Source organism: Eublepharis macularius, chromosome 12, assembly GCF_028583425.1.
Source record: "Eublepharis macularius isolate TG4126 chromosome 12, MPM_Emac_v1.0, whole genome shotgun sequence".
NCBI lineage: Eukaryota > Metazoa > Chordata > Lepidosauria > Squamata > Eublepharidae > Eublepharis > Eublepharis macularius.
In genome coordinates, this window is record NC_072801.1 from 1,096,207 (window position 1) to 1,119,301 (window position 23,095).

The 23,095-nt window shown below is 57.7% G+C and overlaps 1 protein-coding gene across 6 annotated transcripts; it reads left to right on the forward strand.

The window, feature by feature from the left end:
* Positions 1 to 337: 337 nt before the first annotated feature.
* SCNN1B (sodium channel epithelial 1 subunit beta) lies at positions 338 to 22,687 on the forward strand. 6 transcript variants are annotated; one of them, XM_054994734.1, is made up of 16 exons: positions 338 to 522; positions 2,734 to 2,877; positions 3,120 to 3,367; positions 9,130 to 9,448; positions 10,448 to 10,745; positions 11,050 to 11,240; positions 12,495 to 12,601; positions 12,989 to 13,152; positions 13,641 to 13,748; positions 15,839 to 15,928; positions 16,373 to 16,490; positions 16,821 to 16,896; positions 17,046 to 17,103; positions 17,821 to 17,882; positions 20,569 to 20,644; positions 21,721 to 22,687. In XM_054994734.1, the coding sequence occupies exons 3-16, from the start codon at positions 3,319 to 3,321 to the stop codon at positions 22,117 to 22,119; spliced, it is 2,115 nt and encodes a 704-aa protein (XP_054850709.1). In that variant the 5' UTR covers positions 338 to 522; positions 2,734 to 2,877; positions 3,120 to 3,318; the 3' UTR covers positions 22,120 to 22,687. The 6 variants fall into 6 exon arrangements, with proteins under 6 accessions (XP_054850709.1, XP_054850715.1, XP_054850712.1 ...); XM_054994740.1 differs by having other exon boundaries at positions 12,498 to 12,601; XM_054994737.1 differs by having other exon boundaries at positions 2,734 to 2,789.
* The last annotated feature ends 408 nt before the right edge of the window (positions 22,688 to 23,095 follow it).

Consider the following 23,095-nt stretch of genomic DNA (forward strand, 5'->3'; position numbering starts at 1 on the left):
CGAGGCCCACAGGGCGAGTCCAGCCGGAGCCGCCTGGACGGGGCCGGCTCCGGCCATTTGACGCAGGGCGGCGAGCTTGCCGCAGGCGCGAAACGGAGGCCCCGAAGGGCCGGAGACGCTGCCCGAGCCCTCCTCGTAGGCCCGGGGGCGGCAGGCCTTCCTGGGCCCGGCTCCTGCGCACGCGGCGGGGAGAGGCGCGGCTCGGGCTTAGAAGCGAGCAGCCGCCCCGCCACCCACAGCCCGGCTCCAGGAGCCGCCGGAGGAGGGGCAGCCGGCCGGGGAGGCCCTGGCCTCTGCCCCCGCCCCTCCCTCATCGCCGGGCGGGGTCGCTACTTTTCCGCGCCCGCGGGACCGACCGGGGCGGGCGCAGTTCCCCAGTCGCGGAAAGCTCCACCGGCCGGCCCACTTCGCCAAGGGGCGTCAGGCTCGCCCTGCCCTCGCCGCGCTTCGGTGGCCGCCCCGTCGGGGAGAGGCCTGCAGCGCTGTGCAGCGGGCGCTGGAGCGGCGGGCGGGAGCGCGCAGGTGAGGCGGCGGCGGGCGGGGGCTTGGCCGTCGAGGGGCGGGCGGGCGAGGGGCTCACGTCGGGACTGCAGCGGAGACGCCGCCGCCTCCGGCTCTGAGAAACGCGGGGGCGTCTGGCCGGGGGAGCGCGCTCTTGCCCGCGCCTCCTGCTGCCGCCCCCGCTTAAGCGCTCCTTGCCCCGCTCGCCCCCGGGCGCTTTTCGGCCGCTCTCGTTGGGTTGCGTGAAGTCCCGGGGCGCGAGAGGGGCGCTGCTCCGCCTGAGCGTCCCGGCCAGGGGTGTCGGTCAAACGGCGCGGTGTTGCGCTGCGAGGGCCGCCCAGCCTCCGGCAGAGCGGGCTGGCACCTCCGCTGTGCCGCCGAGGCTCCCTGGGTGGCCTTGGCCAGTCCCGCCCGCTCGGCGAGCCCTGCCTGGGGGCCGGGCCGGACTGGTCTTTCTGGCCCACCCCGCTCTGGAGAGAAGGGCTGAAGGGCGCCTGCGGAACTCCCGGCCGCTGCTGGCCGCTCGGCTGTGAGGCTTGCGGGGCTGCGGGTGGCCGGGGGCTCCCTCTGGTGGCGGAAGAGAGTCCCGGCTCTTTCCCATGTGGCCCTCGCGAATGCGCCCAGCCAAGGGCCCCCGGGCGAGGACGCCTGTGATGAGCGGGTTTCAGGGGGGCAGCCGTGTGGGTCTGCCGCAGAACAGGGGCCCGGGGCACCGCGAGAACCACCGGGATTTTCAGGGCATGACCCTTCAAGAGTCAGAGTGCCCTTCCAGCGCTTCTACCCCGAAAGTCCTGGTGGCCTTTAGCGTTCCCCTGGGCTTGGAGCTTGATATTTTGAGCCGGTTCCTCTGGTGGTGTGAAAGGGACTAGAGCAGCGCTTCAGCCCCATACAATAGGGGAGGTCTCCAGGCCTGCGCTTTCTCCTGCAAAGCAGTGGAGCTCTCGCTGGGGCCGGGTTCTAATTCTGCCCCGCTTGACTTCCATCAGGGGACTCCAGGCACTGTGTACATGGGGGGGGGGGCACGGTCCCACAAAGTTCCCCGTCTGAGCACTGGCCTGATCAAGTCCTGCTTGGCTTAGGCGGGGGCAGGGGGGGCACATCTTGCCCCCTCAGTCAAAATCCAAAGCCTGATCTATAAAGAAAGATCAGAGGCCTCTGGGAAAGGCCCTCTATACAGAAGAGGTGTTCCAGCCGAGTGGTTGAGGCTGGCGTTGATCCCTCGGAGAGGGCGGGGCTGCTAGAAATGCCGCTGCCAGTTTTGTTGTGTGCTTACAAGTCTTGAGGCTGAGAGCACGACTCATCTTTCACTGGCTCTGAAAGACCAGAAGGGACCCTTTGGGCCCGTCGATAGCAAGCCAGTTCCACCCACTTGCAAAGCAAAAGTGCGAGTTCCGAGAGCTCAGTGGGGGCTCTGCAGTGCCTTTGGCAGGTTATTCTTCCCACCCAAAGACTTTGGGCTCTCAGCTGTGAAGCTGTGGCCAGCAGAGCCCCCAGCCTGAGTCAGTAAGGATCTTGCCTCTCATCCCCACGGGCCAGGGGGGTCTGGGCTCCAGGCAGGCTCCAGTTTCCGCTAGTCTGAAGGGAGCGCCTGGGGCTAGGTTCACAAGCAGCGCTGTTTGTTTGCAAACCTCCCTACCAAATCCCAATCTCTTAAATGGAACCTGCCTAGAGGACACTCCCAAGCAGTGTTTTGGCACTGCCAGCTCCCCTGGCAGAGACTAGGTAGGCCAAACACTCAGCTCAACATGCCAGGAAAGCCTCAGCACCTTTCTCCAGGCCCAAAGGGGGTTTGTGCTTTTTGCCATTCATCCTCTCCTTGATGCAACATCAAACCTGAGTGATTATTTGTCGCAGTGGATCCCACAACCTCAGAAATCTACTTTCTGAGGACAGCAATAAAGTGCAAACCTGGAGGCTCAGGTCACTGAAGGGTGCTTGTACTTTCCTCCTGTGCAAGCAGGCGCTCTTGCTTACCCCGTCCCCTCGTGTCGCTACTGGATCGGCCCTGGGCCTCTTCCGTTTCCTCAGAATCCCCTTTGGGCCTCTAGTCCCAGCTCCTTGTTTATGGCCTGTCTCTTTCCCTTCCTCTCTTCTTCGGCACTGGGCACTTCTTTCTCTGGGACTGATGGTCCCACCTGAGCTGGTCTCTTCCACCTGTCCAGATGTTTCTGTTTTGAACTGCCGGAGGTGCTGCAGATGAACTCAGCTCTCCCAACTCTTTTTGTAATGCAGGATGAAAAAACAGGAAACTGTGGAACCGCTTTTCAGCTTTACGAGCTTGAAGAATTGTATGTTTGTTTTTGGGTGTTTGATTCTGCCCTTCCTCCTCTGAAAGGTCACACTGATGGTTTTCAGGAGAAGTAAACAGTCAACCCGGTAAAAATCCAGGGAACTTAAAAGCTTCCCTTGTCTACTTAAACCCAGCCGCTAGCCCAACCAGAGAGAGGGTCTTCCCCGATTCCTCTGGGAAGCGCATCCCCCCGGCTCCCAAGGGCAGACAGCAAGAATGCGCCCCTGTGTGCCCGTGCTGCCTGGGGCGTGGGTGGCATAGTCTTAAGGAAGGTACTTTGGAGGGCTCAGAGGATGCCTAAGATGCCCTTCTCCTTTCTGTGTTGCAGGACACATCAGCGAGGGACTGATACTTGATCCGCCCCTGAGCCCTGCCGTCGCGGTGAAGGACTGAGAGATTCAGCCCAATAAGGAGGCTGTTGACGGACGCTCTCAGGGCCCTGCCCAGGACTCAAGTCATCGGGAACGAGCTCATTTTCCCTGCAGCATTCGAAGCAGAGAGTGATTCTGCCCTCTTGCCAGGTTTAGATGGCAATGGATCTGCCGCCTCTTTCAGAAGAAGATGGGAGTGGCCCAGGTAAGGGCAGGGCAAGTGGCTCCGGCCTCCACAGTGACCAGCTCCTGCAGCTGCCACTGTGTGAGCGAGACGGGAAGGGAGCTCTGCTGTTTTCTAGCCATGTGGGTGGGACTTGGTAGGGGCACACTCAAGGCCAAGCCGGAGATTCTGCAGGCGACCTTCCCTTTCCTTCTGCTTGTCTTTTGACTTTTCCCGGGGTGGGAGGAGATGGGAAGCAGATTGGGACGTTGCCTCCCAGGGATCCGCTAGGACGGGTTTCTTCCGCTAGGGCAGTCCTGTAACATTGCATGAGAAGGGCTAAAGAGGATTGAGATGGAGCCTGGAGTCCAGTGGTAGATATGACACGGTGGAGCACCTCCCTCCCTCTGTGGTTCCTCCCTTCTGACGGAGGCCGAGCTGAGCTGGGACACCAGGACTTCTTCAGATCTGGCTTTTAAAAGCGGCACCCTCTGTTTAGCCTTTTCCAGAATGAATGGGAGGGGGCATGTGAGTGTGTTTGTGCACACAGCCACCAGGGCTGGATCTAGGGTTGCCGGCGCACAGGGCAACCCTAGTCCGACTCCTTGTGCGCACGTGTGCATGCGCGTGCTCCCAGCGCTGCATGGTGACGTCACTTCTGTGATGTCATCACACAGGGTGGTGCATGCCGCCCATGCGGTGCACTGGCGGAGGCAGCGTGCAGGGCTGGGAAGCCGCCTGCGCCATTTGCCTCCCTGCAGGACGGGGCGGCCGCCTGCCCCCTGTCCTGCGGAGAGGCGAATGGCTCATGCAGCCTTGCAGCCCCCCGCACTGCCTTTTGCCTGCCCTGCAGGACAGGGAGCGCACGGCAAGCCAGCCACCCCCTATCCTGCAGGGCAGGCAAAAGGCAGCGCGGGGGGCTGCGAGGCTGCCCGCACTGCAGCCCGCACACTCCTGGCAGCTGGCAGCTGCTCCCAGCGCCCCCTCCGTGGCGGTACCAGGGGCAGACTACCCCCCTGCCCCCCCTTGATCCAGCCCTGACAGCCACATCTAGAGTTTTAAACGGGAGAACAAATCCTGCCTCAGGCCACCAAGGAAGCCCGGCCTGGGCAGGCTGGGTCACAGATCCTGCATGCTGCGCAAACGTCTCCCTTGCCCTGGTCGCAGCCCGCTGGTCAGCCTGTGAGGTTTGCAAGATCTGGGCCAGCAGCCTTTCAGGGCTGGCTTCAGTTACTGAGGTGGGCGTGGCTCGCCCCCTGCTCCGCAGCAGAGGCGGAGGGGGTGGGCTCTGCTTGCCCAGCTCTCGTGAATGCTGCCAGGGCGGCCGTCGTACAGGAGAAACAAGGGAGAGGGTTGCACGCAAGGGACGTGGAGGAAGGTCTCTCCAGCCTTCCGCTGCCAGTGCTTCGTGTGGCCCGGAGTTCTGAACCCTGCTCCAGTCAGCTCCTGGGGAGAGGTCTTGCCCAGACTCTTCGAACTCCCCGGACCCGGGGAACGGATCCTTGCCTCTCTTTGGGAGTCCCCTCCTGAAGTCCTTCATGGGGGAAGAACGGCTGCCCAGCTGCACCATAACAGCTGCTTAATCTCTCCTGGACAGCCTGGTCCCTCCCCCGACAAGAAGGAAGGTCTTTCAGCCTCTCTTTGCTGCTGATCCCCAAATCTGAATTTCTGCCCACGCCACGGTTTTTTGGATTGGCTCCCTTTCCATTCTGGAGGGCTCGCTGAGGCCACTAGTCTCCAGCAGCAAAATAAGACTGCAGTTCAGTGGCACCTTCAAGACAAACTGTATTATTCCAGCACAAGTTCACAAAAACGTGTGCTGGAGAAGACGCCGTTAGTCTTTCAAGTGCTGCTGGACTCTGGTTTGGCTGCCATGACTCCCAAGAAAAGGATCTGGCCCTTTGGGTTCCGAAAGGATATTGAACCTTCTCCACGCCTTCGTGGAGCTGGATCTGCCAAAGTTTCAACCACTCAAAGTGGTTGAAATTGGGAAGGGGGGAGTCCTGGGCGGCTCTCCCCACCCTACCTGGCCAGTTTCCATGCCTGCTCAGGGATGCCAGCTGTTGGGTGGGCTTCCCATCAGCCTGGGGGGCGCATTTTGTGGAGTGAGGAGCCTGTGCATTGCAGAAATTGGGCGCTTCCTGTTTCCCTTTTTCTCCCAAAGCCCTACCGGATGAGAGCAGGCAGGCCACAGGCAGAGACCTGGGGCTGTCCCAAGGGGGGGGGCAGCAGCAGGAGATAGCTCCCGCCCAGAGACAGGCATTGCTTTCAGAATTGCCGAGAGAAGGCTTTCTTTCCCCTCAGTCCTGGTACTGGGTCGCCGGCTGCATGGGAGGGCATCTCTTCAGGCATTTTAAAAATCTTTTGTTGAAGAAGAATATTTTGACAACTTAAAATTATTACCCCAAGCAATTCTTGGGTTGAGCTGTGGGTTCAGGTTCTTCCATCCACGCACCCTGCCGTGTTGCAGATAACGCGCTTCAGTCCCGTTTTGAAAAAACAGCGAGAGTTGCTACCTGCCAGGCGTTCTCCCAGAATTGCAACTGCTCTCCAGAAGTCAGTTCCCCTGGAGCAGATGGCGCCTTTGGAGAACAGATTCTCTGGCCTCTGGTCCCCACGGAGCTCTCCCCACTCCCCATGCATGGCCCCCACCACTCCAGGAGTGTCCAGGATCCAGTTGGCTGCCCTGGAAGCAGAGCTTCCGTCCCCAGCAGGCCCGGAGGAATGAGGGGTGGGGGCGGCTTCCTTCAGTGCTGTGGAAGAGGCTCACAGGGTGTGGCCTAAACAGGGCAATGAGGCTCATCTTGTTGTGATGAGTAAGACCAACTGAAAGGGCCGTCCACGGAGGGGGTGGTTTGTCCTGAGTGGGATTTCTGCCTGCCTCAGATCCACCTGTTGCAAGCTGGTTGGTCCCAGAGGAGGCGCTGGGTCCCGGGTAGTTGAGAATGGATCTTCCTCCCTGGCCAGCCTGAGACATTTTGGAGCTTGAAGCACGAATGAATGGCACCCCCTTCGCGCATCAGTTCACAAGCGGAGTTGTGCAGGGCCTTGTTTGGACGCTTGGGCAGCTCCTCTTTCCTGCAGGCAGGCAGAGAGCTCGGGGGAACTAGAAAGCTCGCAGTCCCTGATGTCAATGGAGAGCAGCACCCCAAAAGACTTGGGAACAGAAAGAACGGACGGCCAGCCCAACAGACCCCTTAAAAAAGGAGAGCCTGGGGGGAGGGGACAATCCCTTTCCGGCACTTTGAGGACGCGGCTCCCCTCCGCCCAGAAATCTGACTGAGAACAGGCTCCAGGCAGAGTCGGGTCCTGAAACGGGGTGGGGGGTGGGGGGGCACTGTGGGAAACAGGCTTTGGGCCCGAGTGGCTCACTGGCCTGGACCTGCGTGGCTGCTGCCTTGCACGGCCACCGGCTTCCGTGGCTCTGAAGAAGCCCTGCACGTGTTCCTCGCATCCAGCCCTGCCCACAAAAAGAGCCAGGCAGGGTCAGTTCAGAAGCCACGTGCCTCTGAACGGCAGCGCAGAGGGGAAGCAGCCCAGGCTCTGGCAGCTGCTGAAGCCGAGTCGCTGAGCTCGGCTGCTCTCTCTGGCGTCTCCTATTCAGGGCCTGATGCAACATCCTGTCGCTCTGGGCCATGCTCACAGGGGCAGTTGCGGCATCATTTGCATCAGACCTCAGCGGGAGTTTCTGAGCTGGGGTTTCCTTAGGTGTCCTCTCTGGCTCTTCGCTGGCACCCCCTTTGGGAAGAATTCTCGCCCACTTCCAGAGGGTGTCCGTTTCCCCCCCAGAAAAGTGTCAGTCTCCTTTTGAACTCCTTCCAGTTGGTTGACTGTCAGCTTTCAGAGCACGATGTGGTGGTACCTTTCTTCCCCTTGAACACCCCAGCCATGCCCAGCGAAGAGGGAGGGCAGCTGCCCTCTGGGATTCCTTCAGGGACTCTGCTGTGGCACTGTCAACTGACTGGGCTGGCCGAGCAGCCTCCATCCTGGGCAACCTGCCAGGGTCAATTGGGATGTGCTCTGGCTGGGCCAGTTCCTATTTACCTGTGTCCCTTTGGCAACGGATGTTTCTCCGCCACAGCAGGAATTTGGGAGAAGCCCTGAAATTGGAGGCCCCCTTTAAAGCTTTGGTGCACTCCCCGTTAGGACAGGGGCCCAATTTGCAGGACTTGATTCTCCCTCCACTTTACTGGGCGGAAGTGACCTGCCAGTTGCCTCCTTGAAATGGCCCTGTTTGGGGCTATTTCAAGGAAGGAGGCTTGTGGGGGATGGCCGGCCTCTGTGTCCCACCTCCTGCCTTCACGAGGGAGCCCACTGGCCCACTTCTCCTCCTGTCGCCAAAGGCACCGGCCCCCTGTTTGGCCTCCCCTCCCAGCTCTCTAGAATGACAGTCAACATCACGGCTTCTCTCCTCGCTCCTGCGGTGGCTTCCGGCTTTCCTTAAGGTGTAAACCTTAAAACTTCTGCAGCTTTGTCTACACAGCACGCCGTTCTTTGCCTTTTGCCCTTCCACCTAGGGATGTAAAGATGCAGAAATATGCGTTCTCACCTTACAGACAGATGTGTGCTTTAGGGCTCGCAAGGCCAATGCAAACTATGCCACATCCCCTCATCAGCAGAACAAAATGTACTGATGGTATCTTGACAAGGAAAGAATGTAGCAAACAGAACCTCTTGTCCCTTCCCCTGCCAGGCGGTTGGTGCCTCTGTGGAATCTCCCCTCTCCAGCAGGAAGGAGGCTTGTGGGGGACGGCCGGCCTCTGCGTCCCGCCTCCTGCCTTCACGAGGGAGCCCACCAGCCCACTTCTCCACCTGTCGCCAAAGGCACCTGCTCACGTGCAGGAGACTGTGAGAGGTCTGGGCCTGGTTTGGGCAGCGTTCCCTGCTAATGCTGTGGCCCAGAACAGGTGATCTGGAAGGGACGGGATACATCTCCGAAGGCCTGGCGCCGTGTGCAACTCTGCACACAGGGCCTGTGAGTCAGGGGGCTCTGTGCAGACTGAGCCCCCATGCAGCGGAGCAGGGGGAGCGTTGACAGCATGCACATTCTCCCAACAAGCCTGTTGCGTGCATTGGCGATGCTCACCGTTCTCTGGACAGTCGCATGTGCACAAGCAGAATCAGTGGCTCAGCCGAGGGATCGGTTGGGGTGGCGCGCTGAGGACTGATACACGGTCCTCAGCAGGAGACGGGAATCTCCTCCGAGGCCACAGCAAGCCCTTGGCAGTGTTGGTAGGTGGGCTGGCCTTGGGACTGACGGTTGTGCCTAGTTTGCAGCGGCAAAGTCCCTTGCCCAGCCCTGAGGCCGGGCAGGGCCCAGAGCAGCCAGTCCGTGGCCTCCCAGCGCCGCTTCTGCTCTGGGCCACACACACAACACACCCTGGAGGGACAAGCGCCATCCCCGCCTGTTTGGTTCCCTGCTGACCCAGCTTCCTGTCCCTGGTGAAAAGGCTGGCATGGCTGGGGCAGGCAATTGCCCGCTTCCTCCGGTGGTGGGGCTGAAGTAGGCGGCTTCAGAGCTGGCCTTTGGAGGAACACCCAACTTTAAAGGCAGGTTCATTGGCTGCAGTTCCGTGGGTGGACCGGGACCACCCGTCTCGCCCACACTTGGGGGCACCCCCCCCTTCCCATTGCCGCTTCCTCTGGCTGCCCTGCAGGAGCTTCTAACCACATGGTCTGAGTGGTTGCCCCAGAAAGCACCTGCTTGCCGGGAGAGCGCAGCCTCAGTCCAGCCCCAGAGAACTGGCATGAAACCCTGCCGGGGGTGCTTGTCGGTGTGACTCTTTGTGATCTTCTGGGGGCAGGTTCCAAAATGACCCTGAAGAAGTACTTTGTGAAGGCGCTGCATCGCCTCCAGAAGGGCCCTGGCTACACCTACCGGGAGCTCCTGGTCTGGTACTGCGACAACACCAACACCCACGGACCGAAGCGCATCATCCGCGAAGGCCCCAAGAAGAAGGCCGTCTGGTTCTTCCTGACGCTGCTCTTTGCCTCCCTGGTGGTCTGGCAGTGGGGAATCCTCGTCAGATCCTACCTCTCCTACAACGTCACGGCCTCCTTGGCCATTGGCTTCAAGAGCATGACCTTCCCGGCCGTCACCATCTGCAGTGCCAGCCCTTTCAAGTGAGTCCCCTCGGGCGCCAGGGTGGGCTTGCTGGGGCTTTGTGGCTGGCGGAGCCTGCACCATCTGGGCTGGGCTGGCCGAGGGTGGTCTCTGGCTCGGTCTCCAAAGATTGGCTGGGTGGGTTTTAGTTGGACAAGCACCATGACGTTAATGCAGAAGTTGGACATGCACCAGGGGCAGCATTTGTCTGAATCCACTCTTTGTGGGCAAAGCTGGCATGGGCACATGCTCAGGGGTGCTGCAGAGCAGAATTTTACACCACGCTGGCCGGTGCCCTTCAGGAGCCAGGGGTCCAAGCCTGTTCACGGGGCTAGTTCTTCAGGGACCGTGGCTTCTCAGGCTGATAGAAGGAGACTAGAAAAACCAAAGACTGGATATATCTAGCTGGGCGTAGTCATTTCCGAGAGAGGCAGAAATGTGCCAATGCCCCCAGGTACGTCAGGCAAGAGGTGTGTGGCCTCAGCATCCTGAAGTGTGTTCGCATTTGTTTCCTGGTGCCCTGCTGTGCTGCGCTTTGAATGAATAATCCAGAGGGGACCCTCTGAAGGGCCGGCTGCCCCGAGTGAACTTGCCAGGCTAAGCAGGAGCTCCTCCCTGTCCAGATCCAGCCCGGCAGCCCGCCCACCTGAGCAGTGCTGTGGGGGGGGGGGAGGGACACTCTCTGCACCTCCTCCTCCTCCTCCCTCCCTGCCTTGAAGGGCTGAGCCCAGACCTCAGAAATGGGCTCCGGGGTCGCTACTTCAGGTGGCAGCCAGTGGGCACCTCCGAGGGCGATGGAGCAGCAGAGCCGGGGCAGAGGGCACAGCCCGGTTCTCCTGCAAGGGCCCTGGGAATGGACACCCGCCGTGCAAGGGGTGCGTGTGCGCACGAGCGCAGTTGCACCTCCCCCCTTGAGGTTAGCATGGCCTGAGCAGAGGCCTTGCTGGGGTTGGGGGCGGGGGGGGGGGTTGGAGCCTCCTCCTCAGGCCACCCCCCACCCCCCATTTCGCTGCTTTCAGGTATTCAAAGGTGAAGAACCGCCTGAAGGACGTGGACAGCCTCACCCAAGCGGCCCTTGAGAGGCTCCTGCTGTCTGGCCCACAGAACGGGACTGCAGCCCCCCCAGCCAATGCCACCGAGAACCTGAACTTGGACCTGTGGAGGAAAATGCCCTTGGTGGTGATCGCGGAGAGCGAAGGGGCTGACCCAGTTGTCATTGACATTCTGGGGAACAGCTCAAGTGTTTCTGGAGGGCTCCCCAACTTCTCCTCTGCTACCACTTCAGATGCATCCAAGTTCAAGCTGGCTGTAAAACTGGTGAGTGAGTGGTGAGGGCCACAGGACGTGGGTGCGTGTCACACGGCAGAGGGGGATAAAAGCGGACCTCCTTGCTGGATGCTGAACATGAGCACTGCTCCACTGAACTGATGCACGGCATCCAAGATCCTCTCTCCAAAAGCCGTCTGGCAGGCGGCGGGAGGCACTGCCATACCCTATCCTTCCCTGCCTCTGGTGGTATACTGCCCCTGAACAGGGAGGCTCCAGCTCCTGGCTGATCTGCCACCTGCATCACCCCTCTCTCATTTCCCCCTCAATTGCGTTCCTCTGGTTGCCTCCTCAGTGCAGTAAGAACGGCACCAGATGTGCCTATCGGAATTTCACCAGCGCAGCTCAGGCAGTGACCGAGTGGTACGTCTTGCAGTCAACAAGCATCTTCTCCCGAATGTCCATGAAAGAAAAGGAGGAGGCGGGCTACCAGCGGAACGACATGATCCTGGCGTGTCTGTACGGGGCACGGCCCTGCAATTTCAGGTGCGCACACCAGACTGGCTCCCTGGACGGTCGGTGGGGGAAATGGAGGGGGACGCGCCAGAGGCAGCGGCCGCGGGGTTAGGTCAGGGAGGGAGTGTGCCCAGGGCCCTTGCTGCTTGGCTGTAGGATGGCCGGGCCAGAGAGAGCCCTTTGGCATTTCGTTGGTGTCCAAGTCCTTGCTCCCCTTGATTAGGCCTTGCTCCGCTGAGCTCTGGCTTCCTTCCCAAGGAGGGGATGTCACCAGTACCCTCTCATCTGTGGATGGAGCCCTGAAATTCAGGGAGCCTACCAGGCTGGAGGGCAAGGCACCTTTTCCACATTTCAGGGTACGGGTTTCAGAGAGAGAGCGAGAGAGAGAAAGAAAGAGAGCACGTAACAGTGGGAGTGTCGCTGCTCTCGGCCCGCCAGTGCTGCTCTGTCAGTGGCGCTTGTGTCCTGCCCTGCTCTATGCTCGCCAGGTTGGCACTCGGGAGACCTCTATCAGAAAAGTGATTGGGGTGGAAATGGTTTTGGCCCTGGTTGAGCTGCGATTCACCTGCCAAACCAGTCACCAAGGCTAGGTCTGGGTCCTGGGCACTGAGTCACCCCGGCCAGCCCCTACCTAGCTGCTCGCCAAAGAGCAGAGAAGGAGATGCTTGGCACCAAACGAAAAGTCAGTCTCCAAACACTCACGTTTAAGTGCCTGGCTGTCCTTGGATTTTGCAGGGGATGTTTTCCCACAGTAGAAGCTCTGTTTGGAGAGGCAGGTTGTTGCTTGCGCAATCCGTCAGCAAGGTGGGTGTTCAGGTCCATGCACTCTGGAAGAGATCTGGATTCCGCTCTGGGAAACAGAATGCTCAAGTCCAAGGGGAAAGCCGGTCCTTTGAAAGGGCCCCCTTTTGTTTGCCTTCCCCTCCAGTCTTGAGTTGGGCTCCTTGGCTTAAGTTGTCGGGAGCTTTGATCCCCTTGCGGACTGCCTGTTTCTGGCTTCTGGTTCCTACCAGCTCAACACGTGGCCCGTTCTGCCCATGTGGCTCTTGGGAGGTTCCTGGCCGGGATGTGGTGGGGAGGAGCCAATCCCACATTGCATTTTGTTGTGTGCCCGAGATGGAAATGGGCAGTACGCTGCTTACTGAAGAAGGGGCTAGAGGCTCCTGCGTGGCCTCTGTGTGTGTGAGACATGCCCCGCAAGAGAGTTTCTTTGTGAGCCCAGGTTGCCTCCCCCAGGGGACTGAGCAAGCCCTACATTTACAGCCCACCCTTCCTCCCTTCCAGTAGAAACTTCTCACAGCTCTACCACCCAGACCATGGCAACTGTTACATCTTCAACTGGGGCATGGAGGAGAAGCCGCTCATCTCCTCCAATCCGGGGGCAGAGTTTGGTGGGTACCCTAGCAGGATGGAGGCACTTGTTTTGCGGGGGGTGGGGGAGAACCCAAGCCAAGGTCCTGGGGAACCTTCTACGGACCAAGCAGGTGATCTGCCACAAGCAAAGCAGCCTTCCCCAGCACAGGTGATCCACTTCTCCCTGCCGCTGCCCAGGCAGCTCTGAAGGGGAGCCCCACCCCACCCCACCCCTCCATGGCAGATGGGGCCCAGCCCTTCCTTCCATGCAGCGCTGGCTGCGAACACTGCTTCACCCCCACCCCATTTCCCCAGACAATGAGGACAGTGGAGGCCTCCCTATGCCGTCCCTTCGGGGTCTGCTTCCTTGCAGGCTCCCATAGATTTGGGGGGTAGGGGCTGACTCTTGGCTCTTGCTCGCGCAGGACTGAAGCTCATCCTGGACATCAACCAGACAGATTACCTCCCCTTCCTCACCTCGACTGCTGGGGCCCGGCTGATGCTGCACGAGCAGAAGAGCTTCCCGTTCCTCAAAGACGAGGGCATCTTTGCCATGGCTGGGACCGAGACCTCCATTGGGGTGATGGTGGTAAGAGAGCAGAGGGGAGGCAGTATGTTGGCCAGTTGCTGGCTCCTGGGAAGGGCAGGAGGCCGTGCCCATTGCGGCTCTCTGGCCCAGCCTCCTGCTTGGGGAGGCCCAGTGAGGAGGGGGCTGATGTGCTGTGGGGGCTCAAGCTGTCTCCATTGGCAAGCGGCAGGTGGCACCCCCTCCTGGCAGGCAGTGGACGTCCCTCAATTGGGGGAACAAAATAACCCGAGCTGGCCCTGGCTGAAGCCAGAGAGACGGGAGCCATTGCTCTCTGGCTTCCTGGAATGCTTCCCCAGAGTGCGGGCGGTAGGGGTGGTCTTCTGCACACTTTCTCCTTGTGGTTGCATTGGTGTGCTCCCCCCGCTCACCTTCTCCTTATTTTAGCTGAAGCCAAAATCTCCTTGTAGAGGTTGGGCCCTTCTTTTTCTGTGCTTGGCAGCGAGAACTGGCTCCCTGTCCTCTGCGCTGAAGACTTCTCTCCTTTGCAGGATGAACTCAAACGCCTGGAGTATCCGTACAATGACTGCACGGTCAATGGGTCTGACATAGATGTGCAGAACCTCTATGAAAACTACCTGGAAGTTCAGGCCGTGCAGGTGATGGGGCCTCGCCCTTGAACGTGGCTGTCCCTTGGGGGGGGCGGGGCGGGGGCTGCTTTTCCCATTAGCAGCTGCAAACCTTCAGTTACTTGCCTGAGTACAGGAAGCACAAACATGATGTGCAGGTCATTAATGGCCAGAGTGAGACCTGCGCCTCCCTCCCTGATGGCGCAATATGTTGTGCCCCTCTCCTCCTAGCAGCCTGGCCCAAAACTCCGCTCCTGTGTGAAAGGAGACCCTTCATGCCGAAGCCCCCAGGAAAGGTGCTATGTGGGAAAAGTCAGTCTGTGAGCGAGAACACAACGAGCAGACAGGTGGAAATCAACCCAACCCAACCCTCTATCCAGCATGGTGGCCGGCCATTGTGAGCTAACAAGCTGGCTACGGTGGGGGTCAAGGGATCTCTGAAAGAGCCGCTGAGGCATCTGGCCGTGAGTTCCCTCCGGTCCCGGCCTCAGCAGAGTCTTGGCCCCCGGGGCCCGTGTCTCCTCTGGAATATCTTGGCCCAGTAGGGCTTTGGCTGTGAGCCCCTTTGAATCACTGCAGAGGAGAATGAAGGGAAGGCGTCCGTCCCAGACACTCCGGAGCCTGGCTTTTCGCTGGGGGAGTCCCTTCTTGCGGCGCTCTTTGCTCTTCTGCTGCCCTCAGTGAAGCCAGCCACGTGGCGAGTTTCCCAACATTCTTGTCGGTGCCACAAAATCCCAGCTCCTGTCGCTTACAGGCACCCTAGCAGCCGGCAGAGCAGAGGAGGAGGATCTCAGTCCTCCCAGTGCAGCACGGAGGTGCACCTGCCGCCTCCCTAACAGAGAGAAAGGCCCTCCACAGCAAGCGGGCTCTGTCCTCTTGCCCACGGCCGAGGGGCGGCGGGGGGGGGGCAGGACTCTAATAATCACAACGTTCTACCACCGAGCTCTGCCAAAAGTCTTCCTGCGAAGCGGCTGCACTCCAAGTCCGGCCTTCCAGCTGTGATCGGTGGGGGGGTCCTTGTCCTTTCCCCTCCCCCAGCTTCTGCATCCATTGGCGCAGGAGAAACGGGGAGGGGCGGCGGGTGGCACACCTGGGTTCTGCCTAACTGTAGGGCATTTGCCACTAGCCTTGCTTTGACTCTTGACAAGTGCCACTTTCAGTTTTATGAGGGGATTCCCAGAACTGGGTTTCAGGGGAATCCCATTCCCCCCCCCCATTAACCATCCTTGCTCTCACAGTCCTTATTTTCCTTTGCCCATGTGGCTCACCCAAAGAGGACTTAAAGATGTGTAGTGAGAAGAGGGAAAGAACGCCATGTCTGAATGGAATGGTAAATAGATCTTGGACACTGGCCGTGTGGGGGGGGGGGGAGAGAGAGAGAGAGAGAGAGAGAGAGAGAAAGAGCGTTCCACTTCTGAAGAGTTGTCACCAAGCTAGAGCTGAAAAATCTCCCAATATGCAAAGAAGCCTGAAATTCTGGCCACTCCTGAGGATCACTTAAGGTGTTATGAGAGATTTTTTTTAAAATGAGCATACAAAAAATAAAAACAATTCAATTGTCTAAATTCCATAGCTTCTGCCATTGGAAGATTCAGGATTAGATGTAGGCGGAGAAGGGAATGTCTGAGACGGCCCAGATTGGGGGGGGGGTGCTGGGGGCTGTGCTGAGAACCCCTTGAACTCTGGCCACTCCGTGCAAAAACCAGGATTGAGGCTCAGACATGAGATTCGTCTTTCGTTTCAAAAGGATTGAGTTTCCAGTCATAATGGAATTTGGGGATAACAACAGACCGCCTGTGATTAAGAGGCAGGGCTGGCCCACAGTGGGCGTTTACAGAATAAATTGCACAAACATATCCCAATACCACCATAGCAGCCACCTCGCCACGCCCGTGCCCCTGCAGGGCAGGATGGATGGACTCCGATCCGTGTGGGTGCTCCCTGTCCCTGCTCTGTCACTAATTGCACCTCGGGGGTCAACCGGCATCGGTAGGCCAAAAGGACCCCAACACAGAACAGATGCTCACAGGAAAGGCTGGGGAAACGTGAATGGTTTGGACCAGGTCAGGCAGGCAACCAGGAAGAGAGGGGAGGGCAGATCTAAGTTCTCTCCCTTCTAGGAGGAAGTGAAGTCCTGTGCCAACTGCACGTCAAATGGAACTGAGGGGAGTTCTGCCAAAAGCCAGTTCAGAACGATGTATTCCATCCAGGTGAGTGGCACTGGGGCGCTTGTGCTCAGCCCAAAGAGTCGCCTTTTTACCCAAACTCCCGCCGAGCTTCTCTGTACAATTTCAAGGAGGCCAAAAAGTGGCTGGTTGGTGAGATCACATACTAGCTGGCGGGGGTGGAGGGAGCTTCGCTCTTCCGTCTCTCTTTCCCGCCTCCCTGTCAGCTCTCTCTGTGTGGGGCAGGGCAAACAGGCAGAGAACCCGCCTCCCCTGGGGGACTGCAGCCCAGCTGACCACCTCACAGAGAAAGTGCCACGTGGAGAGCACCAGGCGTGCTCTTGTGCTGTGCCAGAGACTTTACCGTCCCTGACTCTGTTTCTGCTCAGTTCAGAAGGGGGGGGAGGGGTGAACCTGAGCCCCAGGCCAGAGGCTGGCTCTTGGCACCCTACCCCTCCTGCCTTCACCCAGCATCCTCCCCTCCTCTAGGCATGCCTGCGTTCCTGCTTCCAACGACAGATGGTGGACATATGCCAGTGTGCCCATGCTGCCTTCCCTCGGCCCACGAGAGCAGACTATTGCAACAATGACGACTATCCAGATTGGGGTAAGGGCAGCATAGGTTGGCAGTGCCAACACTTGCCAAGGCTGGGAAGGGAAGGAGCGTGCCACAGCATGGGGAATGGTCTGGGAGAGGGAGCGGAACAAGTTTTGCTCTTAGGTTTCAGTTGTGAAAAGGACGCCTCACTTGTGGGAAATTTGAGTCTGGGATCTAGCGAGGATGTTGGCGAGCCAAAAGCCGCTCTTGAAATACTGTTTTCTCTTTGTCCGACTCTGAGCTTGACGTTCCTCAGAGCAGCAGCAACAAACCAGTAGGGAGGCATCGTCTGCAATCCACTCCCAACTGGACAGATTGCTCTTTGTTTTCTCCCCACAGCATATTGCTATTCCACCTTGCGTGGGAGCCTGGAGCACCGGCAGTATTGTATTGAGTCTTGCAAGGAGACCTGCAAGTAAGAGCAGGGGGGGCTCCAAGAGGGCAGAGTGGGGAGGGAAAGGCTGGACTTCGCCTGGTGCGGATCCAAGGACTAAGAGGGGGTTGAGGAATCAAGATGGAAGTCCTTGTTTCTGACTCTCCTTTTTCTACTTCCTTTCGCTCCAGCAACACCCAGTACAAAATGACCATCTCCATGGCTGACTGGCCGTCTGAAGCTTCTGAGGTGGGTGAAACATTCCTTTGACTCTGGGAAATAGGCCAGGAGCTGACCCCTGGGCCCCCTACCGAGGCCGTGGAGCTGGGGTAGATTCCTGTGTATTTAATCCACTGGATCCTGGAGGCTCTGGGTGGGTGGATTACATGTCATGACCAGCTGGGCAGCTAGAGTAAAAAGAATAAAGCCAACAGAAAGCACAAAGTGAAAAGCCTGTTTTAGTATTTCATTAATAGCTCTGGTAGTTGTCTACAGAGTGCCTTATGCCCAGTTGCGCACTATGCACGTAAGCAAGTGCCTGAGAGTGGTTTTTAGCCCAGTAAACCACTCCTCCGGATGGCTCCCCACCACCAAATGATACCTTTGAATGGTCCTAAAGATGCCCAGTTGCAGATCCCTGCAGCAGGCACTGGGAACAGCTCTCTGTGGGCCTAGTTCTGCCCTGCGGCCTGCTCTTGACAGAGCTGGGTCAGGCAGGAAGCGGCAAAGGTTCTGCCTGCCGGCTGCAGGACTGTGGGAAGTGTCTAAGGGGGAGGCGGGCTCCTGTTGGGGCGTTCACAGGAGGAAGCCCATAGGGCCTCTCCCTCCCGCAGTCTTCTCACCTGCATGGTGACAGGAATTGGACCCTCCAATTGGACCACACAGGAATTGGACCCTCCAAAAGCACATCAGCAGCCAGCCGTTCTCCACCTAGTGGCTCGAGCGCTCTTGTTTTCCTTTTCCTAGGACTGGATTTTCAGAATTCTGTCGTACGAAAGGGATAAGTCAGAAACCATCACTCTAAACAGGCAAGTAAAGTCAAGCTCCTCCCTGAGCTGTAGGTGGACAGAGTGCGGGAAGGCAGGCATCCGTCTAGCTAAGGCCCAAGAGAGGCACATTATGATCTGTGGCACTCATTGCCACTGGATCTAGTGGTGGCCACAAAACACCTTTTAAAAGGGGGCAGCTATATTCCCAGAGACTGCTTATTCATAACGGAACAAACTACAGGAACCCCGTCTTCTTCCCTCCCATAAATCATTTTTCCTTCATCGTCTCCAGGGCACAGCAGGCAGTACTGAAGCCCACTTGGGTGTCTAAGACTATAGCAGGTCTCCCTGTTTCCACAGCTTTGGGGACCCCCCCCCCAAACCTTGGTTGAGTACAGGCAGACTTGTGGCCTCTCCGAAGGCCACTACCTGTCCTCTGGATCTTTGCCCATCTTGGCTACTAAAATCTTGCAAAGACCACATAAAGGAGCCCTTGAAGTCTTATCAGAAATCAGTCACTCACTCAAGGCACCTTTCCTCAGCCTCTCAAAGAGGGGGTCGTCATTACTTTAAAAAATCATCCTTAAACAAAAATGATGTTGCCAATTATTGCCCAGTCTCTAAGCTGCCCTTTCTGGGCAAAGTAGTTGAGAGAGCAGCAGCTGACCAGGCCTTCCTGGACACCTCTGGTGCTTTGGGCCCTTTTCAGTCTAGTTTTAGACCAGGCTCTGGGACAGAGACAGCTCTGGGGGCTGGAGTTGACGGCCTCTCCCTAAACGTGGCCAGCGGCCTTGCTTCATTGTTGCTCCTCCTCCGAGATCTGTCTGCAGCCTTCCACACAGGAGACCACGCCAGCCTGTTGAGGCGTTTGAAGGCAGAAGTAAGTTAGGTATCAGAGAACGCGCCTTGGACTGGTTTAAATCATTCCCCATGGGACGGACTGAAAGAGTTGCCCTTGGAGACCAGCTGTCCTTGGAGCAGGAATTATCTTGTGGCATTCCACAAGGCACAATCTTATCCCCCATGTTGTCCAGCCTCTATGTAAAGCCTTTGGAAGAACTCATTCATAGCTATGGAATTGGATGCCAACAATATGCGGGATGACACTCGGCTCTAAATTTCGTTCTCCAAATCCCTTGGTGGCGCTGTAGAGGTGTTTGCCAGGTGTTGTCAACTGGAGGAACGGAAACAAATTGAAATTGAACCAGAGAAGAGACAGAAGTGATGCAGGTTGGAAAAGCAGAGATCTTGAAGGAAGTGGTGCCTTCTGACCTTTGAGTTCAGTTGATCTTGGCTAATTCAGGGGAAAGCCTTGGGATTATATTAGATCCAGCACTGCTACCAGGGAAGCAAGTAAACACAGTGGCAAAAAAGGCCTGGAAGATGGACCCCCCCCCCTGCCGTGACACGACTGATGTGGCCACCTGGATTCGTGGCCCAGTAATATTGAGACTCGACTACTTGAAGGAAGGCAACACAGGGTCTCTCCTGAAAGTTAACTCGGAGACTTCAACTGCTGCAGAACGCTGCAGCTGGTTTAGTCAGGAGGTAGATGGAGCATGCACGTCACTCCCGTTCTGCAGTCGCTCCACTGGTTTCCCATCAGATACTGGGCTCCAGTCACAGTCATCGAAGCCCTTCGTGGCCTCGGCCCCTCATATCTGTGCAACCACCTCTCCCCCCCCCACCCCCGTGTTCTGCCAGGGCAGCTTCGCTCATCTGAACAGGGCCTTCTGAAGAGACCACCCTACAGTGGGGCAAAAGCAGCAGCTGCCCGCACACGTGCTTGCTCTGTAGCAGCCCCTGCCTTGTGCAACGGCCTGCCTGAGGGGGTCAGGAAACCTCCTACTCTCCCGGCTTTCCGCAATCCATGCAGAACTGAATTATTCAGGAGGGCTTTCTACCCAGATGATGACTGTGCCACAAGAAATAGCTCAGAGAGATGTCTTGGTAGGGACCCAGACGAAGTGCTGTGCTGTTGGGCATGGTCTGCTGACGTAGGTGTGCTCCTACTAGCGAGCTTCCACGCTGCTAAACATGACATGAAAATTAGTGCTGCTTTGTTTCAGATAGATTTCATCTCTGTGCTTGGCTTTACGCTTGTTTTAAAAAAAATTCTGCTAGCATTCCCTATCTGTTTCCTGAATGTCCAGACTGTTGTTCATTATTGTCCTTTGCCCAGTGAATGTCTGAGCTGTCAATTATATTGTATTTTCACTTGCATTGTTGTAAGCTGCCTTGGATCTCAGTGAGAAAGGCAGACTCTAAATAAAGTGCTGAGCAGCCATTCAAGGTGGGGCTGAGTCCTGGACAACTGCCCACTACACGCCTCTTTCCTGTGCCAACTGGGAAGGCAACTCTGTGAAGCTGCCTGGCACAGCTCTTCTTAATGCAGGCAGCTTCATCTTAGTTACTGGTACAGAGGCAGGAAACTGCTCCCACCCCCGCCCCCCGGCTGCCTTGTTTCCTTAGCCCTGGGACAGGAGGGAGAGTGCAGGATGGCAGCTCGGGGGGGGGGGGAAGGGGGGAAGGCTGTTGGTGGGGCTTCAGAATCACCCCTCCTCCCCAGGACTTGCCTAGAAGATTCCTGCCAGGCACAGTTTTCTCAGAAAAAATTGGGGGGGGGCAGACTAGGGAGACAGCAGGTAGTGGTGGTGTAGAGAGGCAGCCCTTGGAAAGACCTTGCTTGATCTGAGGAATTCTCCCTTCTTTTGCTCCCCTGCAGAAGCGGAATCATCAAGCTGAACATCTATTTTCAAGAGTACAACTACCGAACCATCTCAGAGGCAGCATCTACAACAGTAAGGGGCATGTTCGCACTCTGGCCTTTGCTGGAGTTCCAGCATCCCATTGCAGCCAAAAGCAGCTTTAGGGGGCGGCTTTGGGACCCCTTTGTTCATCCAACCACTGTAGGCCATATTCTCGATGGTTTCCAAGACGAGAGAGATCAGGGCAAAAGCCCTCCCCCAACTGTGAGAGTGGTGGGAGCGGTCTTTGGCTTTCCTATAAACTTGCTTTTCCCAGGGCTGTGTTTTGCCGTTCGTCCTTCCTGGAATTCTTGTCTTACAGGATAAGGAGACATCAGGCATAATTTTATGAACCTGCGCCTCGTGCCCCATAATTGATCTTTTAAAAAAAATGGAAAAGTTCCAGTCTTTGTAGCCTTTCCTCATAGGAAAGGTGGCCCAACGCCTTAACCGTCCTTTTCTGGCTGTGCAGCGTCCTTTTTAAAAGATAGTGACCGAAACTGCATGCCAGTATTCCAAATGGGGCCGCCCTATAGATCTCTACAGAGGCATTCCAATATTGGCTGTTTTTATTTTCAATAATCTTCCTAATCATCATCAGCACAGATTTGGCCTTTTTAGCCGCTACTGCGCACAGAGTCAACATTTACATTGAGCTGTCCAGCGCAACTCTTTTTAAGATCTCTCTCTCAGTCAGTTCCGGTCCCATCAGTCTGTATTAAAAAGCTGGGATTTTTAGTTCCAGTGTGCGTTGCCCTACGCTTACCTGCACTGAACTTCATTTGCCACGTTGTTGCCGGCTCATCCAACTTTGATAGATCCTCCTGACGTTTTTCACAATCTACTTTGGTTTTCACGATCCTGAACCGCTCTCATCTGCAAACTTCCTTTCAATGTTCCCCTCCTCGTGTCCAAAATCTTGGACAGCCAGAGTCTCAGGTGCTGAGTCACAACTCTTAACAGCCTCTACTCACTTGGAGCCGAGGCGGCAAACCCAAATCCAAGTTGAATAAAATAGGAATTTTTTGCAAGAGAACGACCAGGTCGCTAGCCTGCCGCCGCTCCTGCTCTTCCCATGGGCTCCTCAGAGACCAAGGCGTCCTCATCCCCCCCCCTCTCTCTCTTTCCAGATTGTCTGGCTCCTTTCGAGCCTGGGAGGACAGTTTGGCTTCTGGATGGGGGGCTCCGTCCTGTGCCTCATAGAGTTTGGAGAGATCATCATTGACTTCCTGTGGATCACCATCCTGAAGCTCATTGGCTGGTGCAAAGGAGTGAAGCAGAGGCGGGCGGAGGCCCCGGGCCCCGAGACGGCCCTTCCAACGGTGGGGCGGAGGGTGGAGGGCCACACTAACCGGGCCTTCCAGGAAGAGGGGGCTGCTGAGAACCCGGAGGAAGAGGAGGAGGAAGAGGAGGCGTGTGAACCAGGCACCCCTCCCCCCAACTATGACTCCCTCCGCGTCTCCCCTCCAGATGTTGGGGACCTGGACAGTGATGGGGAGGCATCCATATCAGAACAACAAAGAGCCTAAAAGGCTTTTGCCTCTGGGAAGCGGCACCCAAAAGACGGGGCATCCATGCAGCTTTCTGGGGACTCCCATCCACACTCTCTCTGTCTCCGCTCAGGAGGGCAGCATCCTTGGCTGCAGCGGGTGTGTTCGTGCGGCAGGAGTTTGAGGGGCGCTGCTCTCGTCATGCCCCTGGCTCCCTGAGACGCAGCCCAAAGGTGGACGGGAGACTTTGGGAAGCTTGGGGTGGTGTGCGTTAGCAGGGTGGACCAGGGGGCAGAGGCAAAGCTTTGGTGGCCTGATACAAAAAGGGTGTGTGTGTGTGTGTGTGTGTGGAGGGAGGGGAGCACCCTTCACCAGCGAGCAGCAGCAGGATCCAACAGCACCCGGAGCTGGCCAAGGGGCTCTCATGCTGGGCTAGCAGCAAAGGGCTGGATCCAGTCGGAGCCTGTGCTCAGTGCTCCCCCGCGCACACGCACACACACGCACACCCCGCGCAGGAAAAGAGTCCCTGTATTAATGTGTGTTGGGAAAAGCAGCGGCACATCACAGGCTAATAAAGATGCTGGCTGGTCACAGCACTCCCCCGAGAGCCACGCTGTTTACTTGGAGGAGCAGCCTGCCTCTGGCCGGGGCTGGGCCGTGCGCCGTGCTCGGAGGGCCAGAGCTGTTCTTTCAGACAATAGAATTGTGCACGCGCCAAAGGAGTTTGGCTGTGCCCTGATGGCTTCACTCGCGTGCACTCTCCAGAGAAGCCCCGACAAGAGAGTGTCTCAGGATCACCTGAAGGTTTCAGTTCGGACCTGATGGAAAGGAACTGGAAGCACGGCTGGGAGGGCGAACAGCCTTTGGGGTTTGATCATGTGAGTACAGCTGGCCCTTTAAACTGTTGACCCTCCAAAGGAGGTCATACCATCTCCAGCCCAAGGCGACCCCCGAGCACGCTCTTCCCACTGCTGCACCCACTCTGTAGCTGACCAGTGGCTTCCTGATGCCAGAC

Coding starts and splice junctions, on each gene's coding strand:
- SCNN1B (XM_054994734.1), top strand. CDS start 3,319: ATGGCAATGGATCTGCCGCCTCTTTCAGAAGAAGATGGGAGTGGCCCA. Junction 13,153..13,640: donor CCTCCATTGGGGTGATGGTG/GTAAGAGAGCAG, acceptor TCTCCTTTGCAG/GATGAACTCAAACGCCTGGA. Junction 17,104..17,820: donor GGCCGTCTGAAGCTTCTGAG/GTGGGTGAAACA, acceptor TCCTTTTCCTAG/GACTGGATTTTCAGAATTCT.